The 12,635-nt window shown below is 50.3% G+C and overlaps 1 protein-coding gene across 2 annotated transcripts; it reads left to right on the forward strand.

Annotated features, from left to right (window-relative positions):
* Positions 1-368: 368 nt before the first annotated feature.
* On the forward strand, positions 369-11,863 carry GRPEL1 (GrpE like 1, mitochondrial). Of its 2 annotated transcripts, XM_089911478.1 has the most exons (5): positions 369-507; positions 2,881-3,043; positions 4,375-4,456; positions 9,848-10,081; positions 11,208-11,863. In XM_089911478.1, the coding sequence occupies exons 1-5, from the start codon at positions 413-415 to the stop codon at positions 11,552-11,554; spliced, it is 921 nt and encodes a 306-aa protein (XP_089767604.1). In that variant the 5' UTR covers positions 369-412; the 3' UTR covers positions 11,555-11,863. The 2 variants fall into 2 exon arrangements, with proteins under 2 accessions (XP_089767604.1, XP_022410587.1); XM_022554879.3 differs by lacking the exon at positions 9,848-10,081 and having other exon boundaries at positions 383-507.
* The last annotated feature ends 772 nt before the right edge of the window (positions 11,864-12,635 follow it).

Genomic DNA, 12,635 nt, shown 5'->3' on the forward strand with positions numbered 1-12,635 from the left:
CATCGCCGACTCCCAGAGGAAAGAGCGGCCTGAGACACGCAACGTACAACCAGGCGGGAAAACCGACTACCGACTCTCTGCTCTCCCGAGTCCGCACTTCCGGCGTCCCACCCCCATGCTCCCTCCCTATTGGTTCTTCCTTTGACCACGCCCCTCCGCGGAGAGTCTCCTCCCACGGTTTCCTTCACCTTTCACCTCCTCACCTTCTCGGGCTCTGGAAGGCCTCAGACCCCGCCCACCGGGGGAGGGGAGAGTGCTCCTCCAAGGCCGGCAATTAGTGGTGAGTATGATCTGTCTATCAGAGGAGAAGCGGTGGTGGATTGGCTGAGGGGAAGTAGTTGGGCGGGGAAGGAAGCACAGAGTCTGCGCGAGTGTCCTGGTGGCCGAGGGGAGGGGCCAGCCGCCTCCGCGCATGCCCCATGCGCATGCAGACTCCGCGGCAGTGATGGCGGCTCGGTGCGTGAGGCTGGCGCGGCACAGCCTTCCGGCTTTGGCGTTGTCTCTCAGGTAAGGGGCGCCGGCTGCCCGGGCTGAGGAAGGGCGCGGTGTGCGTGCCGCCCCCGTCCGCTCCGACCCGAGTCCTGCCCGGCTCCGGCCCGGGCGCTGTGGGCGGCGGTTCCCCCACGCGGGGCGCGGACACCGCGGGGTTGCCCTGCGGCCTCGCTGCCCATGCTGCCCGCGCGGCAGACCCGGGGAGGGTGGGACGGCGCCCCGCGCGAGCCCGAGGCCGCGCCGAGCCTCCCGCGAGCCCAGGCCGGCGCGAGGCGGCCGCGTGTGCGGGTCCCCGGGGCGCGGGGCGGCGGCGCGATGGCTCCTTCCGCTCGGCCCGCGTCCTCGTCCACCTCCGCGTGCCTCGGAGCCTGAGGTCAGAAGGGCAGCGGCGCCTGCTCCGCCGTGGGGACAGCGGCTTATTTATACAAGAGCGGTGACTCCGCGGCGGGGGTCATGAGGCAGTGCCCTCACCTTGGCCTTTCTTCTTTCGTGTTTTTTTTAAAACCGGTGGTTTCTGCTTTTTCAGAGTCTAGCCTCGTAAGTTAGTTTAGCGAGTGCTTAGCACCTTCTGCGTTGGAGGAGCTTCCCAGAACCAGGTTATCTGATAGAAGACAGATTGGGTAGAAGCTCCGCAGAGCAGGAGGTGGGCTTTCCCCGCAGGAGCTGCTTGAGGGATGGGGAGACCGGGCCGGGCAGCGTGGACTACGGTAGTGCGCGGGATGCAGCTGCGATTCCAGCCCGATACATGGTGTAGAACTGTGTGGGAACAAGCCCACCTGGAAAGCCCGAGTGAAAAGGCCTCTTTGCTCAAGTAATTTGTGATTTTTGTATCTGGAATTAATTGCCAGGACAGCGTGAATTTCTGCTCTGAGAACTGGGTTTGTGGCAAGAGGCTCAAGTTGGGGAGTTTAGAGAGCTGAATTGTATGCGTAGCTTTCGGGGTAACTGAGCCCCCGGAGCCTCCGTCTCCCTCCTTGCAAAGCAAAGCAAGACTCGCTCTGGCTGCTGCGGGAGCCTCTGGCGCTGCAGGAGGGGGTCGGCAGAGCAGAGGTGAACTGCAGAATGGTGGTGACTGTCGCACCCAGAGGTCAGGACATCTAGGAAGAAAGGCAGGCTTCACAGCAGCACACGCAGGTTTCAGATTGTTAGTTTTCTTCATCACGAAAGTAAAAAGCTTATTGCATTTCGCCCCCAGGGTAACAGACTAATGTAGTGAATCCTCTTATCACTTTCTGCGGGCCTCAGACACATGCACCTACACAGGATTTCTGGTTTGAGTTTTTAAAAGCGGGGTCGTGTTTTGTGCATTTCTCTAAGTTGCATTTCTTGCACACACAGTACACCCGTGGTGTAGCCAAAAGATGGCAGTTTAACATATTCTATTTGGTAGCTGCTCAGTATTCCAGATCATGGAAGCAACAGCTTGTTCAGCCGTCTCCTTCTGACAGCGATCTGTTTCCAGTTGCTGTAAACATCCTTGTACATATGTTCTGTGTACTCCTAGCTTTCCTGTTCATTGAGGCAGTTTGTTTTAATCTGGGAAGAAATCGCATGTGGTTTATTTTCAGGTTGGACTGTGGCATAATTAAGAGCTCCACTGGACCTGGTGCAGAGATGTGTATCATTCCTTAATGGCTTTGTGGCCTTGAGTTTATCACTTAACCTTTTTCATGTGGGGATCAGATTGGGTAATACTTTAAGTCCCTTGCAGCTTTAGTTTTAGAGCTCTTGGTATTTCCCCTGTACATACCATCCCCATGCTTTCCAACCTCCAGTCCTTCCCTCTTCCTGAAATGCGTCTGTCTCATCCATTCCTGACTCTGTATGTGAACTCTTACTTATCCTTCAAAGCCTCGCTGCACAAACCCTTCCATTGCCTTCCATTTACCCAAAGCTAGAAATATTCTACTCTGAGTCTCCCAAAGTGCATGGTTCCTCTTTTATCACTTTCAAACCCCACATTACGGTTCTTTGTGTGTAGATATCTTTTTTGCATGCCCGAAGTACCGTGTGGGCAAGATCTCTGCCCCTCCAGCTTTGTAATCAGCATCAGCACTGGGCCTCACCTCCAGTAGTAGCTACTGCATTGCTGTGTGGTGGGCCTGGGTGACCATATCTCAGAAGGAGATGTTTAAAGTGGCAAGAAGAGGAGGTTAGTACCATAGCCTTGGTACACTGACATGTTAGTTTAGGCATGTGTTGCAGAAGACTTTATATCAACAAATAGCTTCTATACGTCATATGCCTTTATTGGATCTAAAATAAATCCTTTCTCCCCCATGGGTCAGTAGCACATAGTTTTAAATTCTGATTTCTTAAGTCATACATCTGACTTTAAGAAGCAAAAAAAACATGATCTTAATTTCTAGCGTGTGGACTTGTCTTTAGGTCCTCTCCTCGGCTGCTGTGCACAGCTACAAAACAGAAGAACAATGGCCAGAACTTGGAAGAGGACATGGGTCAGAATGAACAGAAGACAGATCTGCCCTCTGCAGAGAAGACCCTGATGGAAGAGAAGGTCAAGCTGGAAGAGCAGCTAAAGGAGACCACGGTAAGGTTGCGGGCTCTTGGGGGAGCGTGGTCGTTCGAACTCCAGGTGAGCCTTTTCCGAGGACGTCTGGCCAGCCTCCGTGACAACAGAGACGGAGCGCAGACAAATCCCATCGTTGTCCAAGGACTACGGCTGGGTCCTATAACAAGTTACTACTGGAGAAGGGATAGAACCCAAAGCCTGTGTGGCTCTGGTTGTCATGAGGGTCATCTCTGTGTGCTACCTAGATTATATTGAATTGAGGCTTAAAATGGTCTTTACAGGTGAGGACTATTCAGTAGGGCCCTTTAAGCTGGTCTTAGGGAAGGACAAGGGTGGGGGGCCGGGGTACGGCCACGTGGTGCTCTCCTAGGGAGGTAGGAGTTCTGTGAACTGATCATGACCCCATGTGGAAAAGCATGAGTGGCACAAATCGAGCTCTGTAAGCATTTAAGAGTGATAATATCAAATACTGTGTGCTGGGGCTGTTCTAACCCCTTTATTTATATTAATTCTCACAACAACCCTGTGAGTCAACCGTTAATATCCCTGTTTACAGATGAGGAAACTGAGGTCCAGGATGGTTTGGTAAACTTCCCAAGGTCACCTGGCCACTGAGTGGCAGGGCGAGGGCCTGAGCCTGGGAGCCCTTGCTCTTAACCACGGCTCTGGAATCGCCTGAAGGCTGAACACGGTAACCTGGTGCACACGAAAGATAGAAATTCCAGGAGGTGGATGAGATTACAGGAAAAGTTGGTGCAAAATGCGGAAGACACTAGAATTCAGATGATCAGTGCACAGTAAATGTTTCAGCTGAGTCATATCTGGGCAGTGTTAACAATACCAGAGGTTCATCGATGGGGTTTTTCCTCTTCTGTGGCGTAGAGGCCAAAGCTGTCCACTCAGGTTCGTTGTTCTCCTAGATGTCTCTTCAGGGCGTGGGAACTGAGCGGGTCAGCCCCTAACTGGGCTTCTAGGATTCCCTTAAGTTGGAGATTCTGCTGAGGAATGAATGAATGGTCCTCCCTGGAGGAGAGCCATCGGAACCACGAGAAATGAGAAGCCTCTCCTTGTCCTTCCCCAGCTGCACACTGAGTGAGAATGCCCTTGGGGGCTATGTGAATACGCGACACCGGGCCATCTATTCCCCGCTTGCTGGAAACAGTGACACGGGTTAATGTGTTTGTGTTTATTAAGCAGCAGCTGTCTGTAACCCAAAATTTCTAACGTGATGATGGCTGTTGTTTGTGTTTTGACTTGGAGTTTGTTACATCAGATATGCTTTCCTGTGAATTTGTTCCATATTTAATTCACGTGAATCAGTCTTTCTTTCTCCCTTTCTTTTTTTTAAGGAAAAGTATAAGCGAGCTTTAGCAGATACTGAGAACTTGCGGCAGAGGAGCCAAAAATTGGTGGAGGAGGCGAAACTATATGGTAACTTTCAACATTACATGACATTGACCGAGGGAAACACGGGGCAAGGGAGGGGGGTATCAGAGTGCCAGGCAAAGGGCCAGCCCCGTGAGGGAGGTGGGGAGCCTGCTGCTTGCACTCCCTCCAGTGTTTGAGATGGGTCAGCCGTTGTCTAGAAGGAGCAAAATTGCCCTTAGGACTCGCACTCGGAGTGGTGAGCATGATTCCTTCAATGAGGAGCGTGTGCTTTGCTCTTCCACACAGAGACCTTGGTGTGAGCCTGCAGGTAACTAGCAGGTCGGCTCTATGAGGTTCGGCTCCTTAGCTGGAGCAGCCCTAACATTGGTCTCACTTAGGACCTCCTCAGATTCTGTTTGCATTGCCACCTTTGTATGTTTCTGTTATCGTCTTTCCAGTTTTTACGGTTGAGATCAGTGAGGTTGAAATGACTTGCCATTCAGCACAAACCTGGTAATGGCGCTGGCACTGAGGCCCGTCTCCCAACTCCAGATGTGTTGTGTTGATTACCCAAAAGGCTACCATTTGAGTACCTATGGGGACGGAGCTTTCAGTCCCCCTGTTGTAGATGCAGAACCTCAGGTTCACAGTAAGACTTTGGGTGCTCACAGTGGAAACTTGATAAGATCCGAGTTCAACACAGAGAACAAATCTCTCTCTTTTTTTTTTTTAATTTTATTGAAGTATAGTTGATGTACAGTGTTGTGTTAATTTCTGTTGTACAGCAAAGTGATTCAGTTATACATGTATATATTCCCTTTTTTTTTTTTTTTTTTGCAATACGCAGGCCCCTCATTGTTGTGGCCTCTCCTGTTGCGGAGCACAGGCTCCGGACACGCAGGCTTAGCGGCCATGGCTCACGGGCCCAGCCGCTTCGCGGCATGTGGGATCTTCCCGGACTGGGTCACGAACCCGTGTCCCCTGCATCGGCAGGCGGACTCTCAACCACTGCGCCACCAGGGAAGCCCTATATTCCCTTTTTTATATTCTTTTTTTATATATATATAAATTTATTTATTTATTTTTGGCTGTGTTGGGTCCTCGTTTCTGTGCGAAGGCCTTCTCCAGTTGGGGCAAGCGGGGGCCACTCTTCACTGTGGTGTGCGGGCCCCTCACTGTCGCGGCCTCTCTTGTTGCGGAGCACAGGCTCCAGACGCGCAGGCTTAGTAGTTGCAGCTCACGGGCCCAGTCGCTCCGCGGCATGTGGGATCTTCCCAGACCAGGACTCGAACCCGTCCCCCACATTGGCAGGCAGACTCTTCAACCACTGCGCCACCAGGGAAGCCCTCCCTTTTTTATATTCTTTTCCATTATGGTTTATCACAGGATATTGAATGTAATTCCCTGTGCTCTACAGTAGGATCTTGTTGTTTATCCATTCCATATATAATAGTTTGCATCTGCTCATCCCAATGCATCTGCTCATCCCAAACTCCCACTCCATCCCTTCCCCACCCCCCTGCCTTGTCCACCACAAGTCTGTTCTCTGTGTCTGTGATTCTGTTTCTGTTTCATAGATAGGTTTATTTTTGCCATACTTTAGATTCCACATATAAGTGATATCACATGGTATTTGTCTTCCTCTTTCTGACTTACTTCACTTGGTATGATAATCTCCAGTTGCATGTGTTGCTGCAAATGGCATAATTTCGTTCTTTTTTTTATGGCTGAGTCATATTCCATTGAATATACATATATACCACATCTTCTTTATCCATTCATCTGTCATTGAACATTTCCATGTTTCCATGTCTTGGCTATTGTAAGTAGTGCAGCTGTGAACATAGCAGTGCATGTATCTTCTTGAATTATGGTTTTGTCTGGATGTATGCCCAAGAGGGGGATTGCTGGGTCATATGGTAATTCTAGTTTTAGTTTTTTGAGGAACCTCCATACTGTTCTCCATAGTAGCTGTACCAATTTACATTCCCACCAACAGTGTAGGAGGGTTCCCTTTTCTCCACACCCTCTCCAGCATTGGTTATTTGTAGACTTTTTAATGGTGGCCGTTCTGACTGGTGTGAGGTGGTACCTCATTGTAGTTTTGATTTGCATTTCTCTAATGATTAGCAATGTTGAGCATCTTTTTGTGTGCTTATTGGCCATCTGTATGTCTTCTTTGGAGAAATGTCTATTTCGGTGTTCTGCCCATTTTTTGATTGTTTGGTTTTTTGTTATTGAGTTTTATGAGCTGTTTGTATATTTTGGAAATTAAGCCCTTGTAGGTTGCATCATTTGCAAGTATTTTCTCCCAGTCTGTATGTTGTCTTTTTGTTTTGTTTTTAGTTTCCTTTGCTGTGCTAAAGCTTGTAAGTTTGATAGGACCCATTTGTTTATTTTTGCTTTTATCTCTGTTGCCTTGGGAGACTGACATGAGAAAACATTGGTAGAATTTATGTCAGAAAATGTTTTGCCTTTGTTCTCTTGTAGGGGTTTTTACAGTGTCTTGTCTTCTATTTAGGTCTTTATTTAAGCCATTTTGAGTTTATTTGTGTGTATGGTGAGAGGGTGTGTTCTAACTTCATTGATTGACCTGTGGCTGTCCAACTCTCCTAACACCACTTGCTAAACAGACTGTCTTTTCTCCATTGAATATCCTTGCCTCCTTTGTCAAAGATTAGTTGACCGTAGGTGTGTGGGTTTATTGCTGGGCTCTCTATTCTGTTCCATTGATCTATATGTTTGTCGTTGTGCCAGTACCATGCTGTTTTGATTACTGTAGCTTTGTAGTATTGTCTGAAGTTTGTTCTTTTTCCTCAGGATTGCTTTGGCAGTTCTGAGTCTTATGGTTCCATATAAATTTTAGGATTATTTGTTCTAGTTCTGTGGAAAATGTCATGGGTAATTTGATAGGGATCACGTTAAATCTGTAGATTGCTTTGGGTAGTATGGCCATTTTAACAATGTTAATTCTTCTAATCCAAGAGCACGGGGTATCTTTCCATTTCTTTGAATCATCTTCAGTTTCCTTTACTAATGGTTTATAGTTCTCAGCATGTAAGTCTTTCACCTCCTTGTCAGGTTTATTCCTAAGTATTATTTGATGGGATTTAAGAGGTATTTTTTTTTACTTTCCTTTTCTGATATTTCATTGTTAGTGTAAAGAAATGTAACCAGTTTCTGTATGTTAATCTTGTATCCTGCTACCTTGCTGAATTCCTTTATCAGTTCTAGTAGTTTTTGTGTGGAGTCTTTAGGATTTTCAAAATATAGTTATCATGTCATCTGCATATAATGACAATTCTACCTCTTCCCTACCATTTTGGATACCTTTTATTTCTTTTTCTTGTGTGATTCCTGTGGCTAGGACTTCCAATACTATGTTGAATAGAAGTGGTGAGAGTGAGCATCCTTGTCTTGTTCCAGATTTTAGCGGAAAGGCTTTCAGCTTTTCACCATTGAGTATTATGTTGGCTGTGTGTTTGTCGTAAATAGCTTTAATTATGTTGAGGTGTTTTCTCTGTACCTACTTTCGTAAGAGTTTTTATCATGAATGGTTGTTGGATTTTATCAGATGCTTTTTCTGCATCTACTGAGATGATCATGTGGTTTTTGTCTTCTCTTTTGTTGATGTGCTGTATCGCATTGATTGATTTGCATATGTTGAACCATTCTTATGACCCTGGGGTGAATCCAACTTGGTCGTGGTATATGATCCTTTTTTCCGTGTTGTTGGATTCGGTTTGCTGACATTTTGTTGAGAATTTTTGCATCTGTATTCATCACAGATACTGGCCTGTTATTTTCTTCTTTGGTGGTGTCTTTGTCTGGTTTTGGCGTCAGGGTGATGGTGGCTTCATAGTGTCCTTCCTCTTCAGTCTTTTGGAAGAGTTTGAGAAGAATTGCTATAGGTTCTTTGTGTGTTTGGTAGAATTCGTCTGTGAAGCCACCTGGTCCTGGACTTTTGTTTGTAGTGAGTTTTTTATTTTATTCATTTTTGGCTGCATTGGGTCTTTGTTGCTGCACATGGGCTTTCTCTAGTTGTGGCGAGTGGGGGCTACTCTTTGTTGCGGTGCGCGGGCTTCTTATTGTGGTGGCTTCTCTTGTTGTGGAGCATGGGCTCTAGGCGTGTGGGCTCAGTAGTTGTGGCACGTGGGCTCAGTAGTTGTGGCGCATGGGCTTAGTTGCTCCTTGGCATGTGGGATCTTCCCAGACCAGGGCTCGAACCCATTGGCAGGCAGATTCTTAACCACTGCGCCACCAGGGAAGGCCCAAGGCCTGTTTTTAGTGTGGATGCCTGCCATCTCTTTCCTCATCATGTCCTGGCCATTATCCCCTTGATAGGAGGTGTGACTGGTGGTGTGGTGACCGGAGTCTGCACTGGATTTGAGCGGGGCCTCCTCTCTGCTCTGTGGTTGTCACAGCCCTGTTGGGGGCAGGTCCTGCTCCCTAGTTGTTGGAATAGAGGCCCGCAGGTCCGTTTCTGAGCTGCCTTGTGGGGCAGGCAGGATTGGAGTGCTCCTGCTGGAAGGGGAGCCACTCAGTATCCCTCCACCAGAGCCATCTACCAGGGAGTGTGCTCTGTGGTGCTGTCTGTCACCTGTTGTGCGGGCTCACAAAGTGCGCTGTTGTCACACTGCCCTCGGCCCCGCCTGCACCGTGGGAACGCAGGCAGTTGGCCCTGGGGTCCCTCAGGTGCTGTGTGCACAAAACCACCAGCACAGATCCACTGAGGTCAGGTACCAGGACTGGAGTAGTCGTGTGCCTGGACCTGCCGTGGGAGCCGCCCAGACCCTGGCCCTGCTTCTGTGCGTGCCCACAGAGCCCACAGCTGCGAAGGCCGGACCTGTCCCAGCCGCGGGAGCACCCTTTCCACTCGGACGTCCCGCACGCGCTGCTGAGTTGACAGAGTCGGCGGCAGTGGCATGGATCACACAGCCGCGGGGAGGGGGCTCTGTCTTCAGTCTCACCTCCGCGTGTGGGCAGCCCCCTGGCACTGGTGCTCCCAGAGCTCATAAAGGCGGCACCCAGCAAGAGGCTGCCATGGCGGGCCCCACCCTTCCCTCACGGACCCCTTAACAGCAGCGCTTCACCTCTTCTGGGAACTCTTCGTTCCTGGATACGGTCACCTCACCTCCTGTTGCTCCTCCTCTTCCGGGTCATGGCCTGCGCTGGCTGCGTGTCTGTCGCCCTCCACGTGTCTGGGTTCTTCAGGGCTCGGAGCAGGCCTCCCCCCTCCTCTCGCCGTCCCCCCTGCTGACTTGCCCTCCCACGGGTCTGAATGGCATCCACGCACAGGTTCTCTTTCCAGTTCAGACATTTCTTCTGCGTTCTAGTCCTGTATGTCTTTACCTGGACGTCTCAGGGGTGTTTTAAACTGGATTCTCCCCTCTGCCTGTGCTTCCTTTCTTCCTCATTCGAGTAAATTATACTGTTGCCCGCCCGGGTGTCTAGGTCAGGCATGTGAACTGTCCTCTCTTCCCTCAAGCTCACTCCCCTCCCATCCAGTGAGTGGTGATGCCTGGACCCTGCTTCATCCACTTGTCTCTGCTGCCTGCGCCGTGGTCCAGACCAGCTTCAGCTCTTGCATCCCTGCTCCACACCCCAGGCAGAGTGGCCACAGCAGACCTCTACTCATTCCACTGCCCCATCTGGAACCTTCAGCTACTCTGGGTCTGCATCTTCCTGGTAGGCTGGCCGTCCTCAGTTCGTCCAACGCGTGGCTCCCTCCCGACTCTCCAGGCCTTAGTTCCCAGAACCCTCCTCTGCCTGCCCTGCTGAACCACGCCCCTTAGGTTAATCTGTTCTCAGCACCCACGAGTGACCTTGCGTAAGCGCCATTGTGATTGTACTTGCCGCTCGTGTGACCATTTCCTGCGTGTCTCAGAGACCACACGTGAACTAGCACAGGGTTAATCCTTAATAGACGCTCCCATCTTTATCGGATAGGTGGAGTTTTAATTTCATTTTAAAGCAGTGGGGTGAAAACCCTGTGTGAAAGAGTAAAGCCTAAAACGAGCGCTGCCTCCTTCGAGGCGCACAGCCTTCAAGACCCGAGAAGACTTGAGTGGGCCGTGCTAGAGCCTCACGGTCGCTGCACTGCCAGGGCCAGGGTGGGGCGGGCCGGGGGAGCTGAGCCGGTGTGCGCCTCTCATCTGCCCTGACCTCCTTCGTTCAGCAGCTGAAGCATTGTCTTGTAACCACAAACGTTTGTTTCTGTGCGAAGTTTTTTAACACGTTATTTCTTCTGTTAGATAAAGGTTAAGGCTTGGGGTGTGTCCCGGTAACTTTTACCCCACAGTGCCAAATAATTGCTAACGTGTATTGAGTCCTTAAGTGTTCTAGGTGCTCTGAGTGTGTGTGGTTTTGTCCTCATAACCTCACTGTGTTAGGTACTGTTATCCCTGTTTTGTAACCAAAGAAGCTGAGACCCAGAGAGGTTAACCAGATCACACGGGCAGTTCCGTGACAGCCAGGGATGTGGCCCCAGGCCCCGTGCTCTTTAGCTGAGGCGGCCACCTGCGCCCCTTCCTGGCTCTACTGTCTGCGGGGGTTGCACGTCCTCTTAGCCTGGAGCAGGACTGATGGTGGTTCTGCAGGTTTTCAGCTGCTGGTCTTTATACCTCATTGGCTTTTGTCTAAACCCCAGAAAAGTTTGTCTGTTTTTTAATCCAGCCATTGAAATTCTAGGGCAAACTAGTGATTTGAGGTGTCATTAAATAGCCCGTGTGTGACGTGAACGGGGCTTATAGTGTTGAGTTGCCCATGCAGTTGGTACAGAATGCAGACGCTGTTCTTCTTTAACTTCGTGTAGGCATTCAGGGCTTCTGCAAGGACTTGCTGGAGGTGGCGGACATTCTGGAGAAGGCAACACAGTGCGTCCCGAAGGAGGAGATTAGAGACGATAACCCGCACCTGAAGAACCTCTACGAGGGGCTCGTGATGACTGAGGTCCAGATTCAGAAGGTGTTCAGGAAGCACGGCTTACTCCGGCTGAACCCCGCGGGGGCCAAGTTCGACCCCTACGAGCACGAGGCCTTGTTCCACACGCCGGTTGAGGGCAAGGAGCCGGGCACGGTGGCGCTCGTTAACAAAGTGGGGTACAAGCTGCACGGGCGCACCCTGAGACCCGCCCTGGTTGGGGTGGTGAAGGAGGCTTAGCGGCCCTCACGGGCTCCGGGGCTGTGTTAGGATCACACAGGCTGACTCAGGCCACTTCACCTTCTCTCAGCTGCGGGTGCGCGTGACCTTTTCCTAAACCTCGTTGCCAGGCTCTAGTGACCAGTGGCTGGACAGGAAGTAAGCCAGTTGCACAGTTGTGGTAATGAACTTTTGGGAGTTACTAGTTCCACGTGCTCACAGGACAGGCCGGCGGGATGCTACCGGACCCTAGGGTATCAGGAAAAACACCGTGTCTGCTCAAACTCTGGTGACGTCAGAGTATTTCAAATGAATAAAAGGTCTTCGGGAGTCCTGCTGTTTGCTAGATGGCTGCGCCGGCTGCACTGCGTCCTCTGCGTCTCACTGTAGCACGCGAGTTCCTGGAGTTCCTGGAGTTCCTCACTGTAGCACGCGAGTTCCAGCCACCACCCGTCACTCAGTGAAGGCAAGGCAAGAGTTTAAACATTTTTCTTGCTAAGAGAAATTGTACGACGCCCTTGGTGAAGAACGTGTTTGCGTTCGTTTATGACCAGTTACTGTCTCGCTGCTAAGAGCGATCGTCTTCTGGCTTTGGGAGGTGTGAGACCAGTGGGCACACCCTAACGTCCTCACCTCCTTATTTTGCCAGTAACTGAATTTGACACACTCGGTTACTTTCATCCTGTTTTGTTCATCTCTTTATAGAAAGGTTTAAATCTATACCCAACTAGTTACTAATGACCAGAAGGTACTTTCCCCCTAGTAAGATGGACTTCCTTAGAAATCTGAGGGACTGTGTGCTTGGTATGTTTTAAATGTTAAATTTTATTTCAGAGGATTGAAGCCCTGTTGTTTATTTTCCTATGCTCTGCTAGCTGTGTGCTTTGGTGGAGGAGATCCTTACTAAGCAGAGAAGTGTGGCTTAGCTTTCTGGGTCTTTGCTCAAATCCTGCAGCTGTGCGCCTGACACACGCAAACGTGTTGGCTTCTGTCCCGGAAGGGGACCGTGGACACTTGGAAGCAGCAGCAAGGACACACGACCGGCAAGCGCTGGCCCTGTGACTCGCCGCCGGACCCTCCATTCCTCGCTTGAGGGGAAAAG

This window comes from Delphinapterus leucas, chromosome 5 (genome assembly GCF_059928025.1).
Source record: "Delphinapterus leucas isolate spDelLeu-1000000601 "Yukka" chromosome 5, BTC_Dleu_Yukka2, whole genome shotgun sequence".
NCBI classification, from domain to species: domain Eukaryota; kingdom Metazoa; phylum Chordata; class Mammalia; order Artiodactyla; family Monodontidae; genus Delphinapterus; species Delphinapterus leucas.

Coding starts and splice junctions, on each gene's coding strand:
- GRPEL1 (XM_089911478.1), top strand. CDS start 413: ATGCCCCATGCGCATGCAGACTCCGCGGCAGTGATGGCGGCTCGGTGC. Junction 508..2,880: donor GCTTTGGCGTTGTCTCTCAG/GTAAGGGGCGCC, acceptor ACTTGTCTTTAG/GTCCTCTCCTCGGCTGCTGT. Junction 4,457..9,847: donor GGAGGAGGCGAAACTATATG/GTAACTTTCAAC, acceptor CCGGGTGTCTAG/GTCAGGCATGTGAACTGTCC.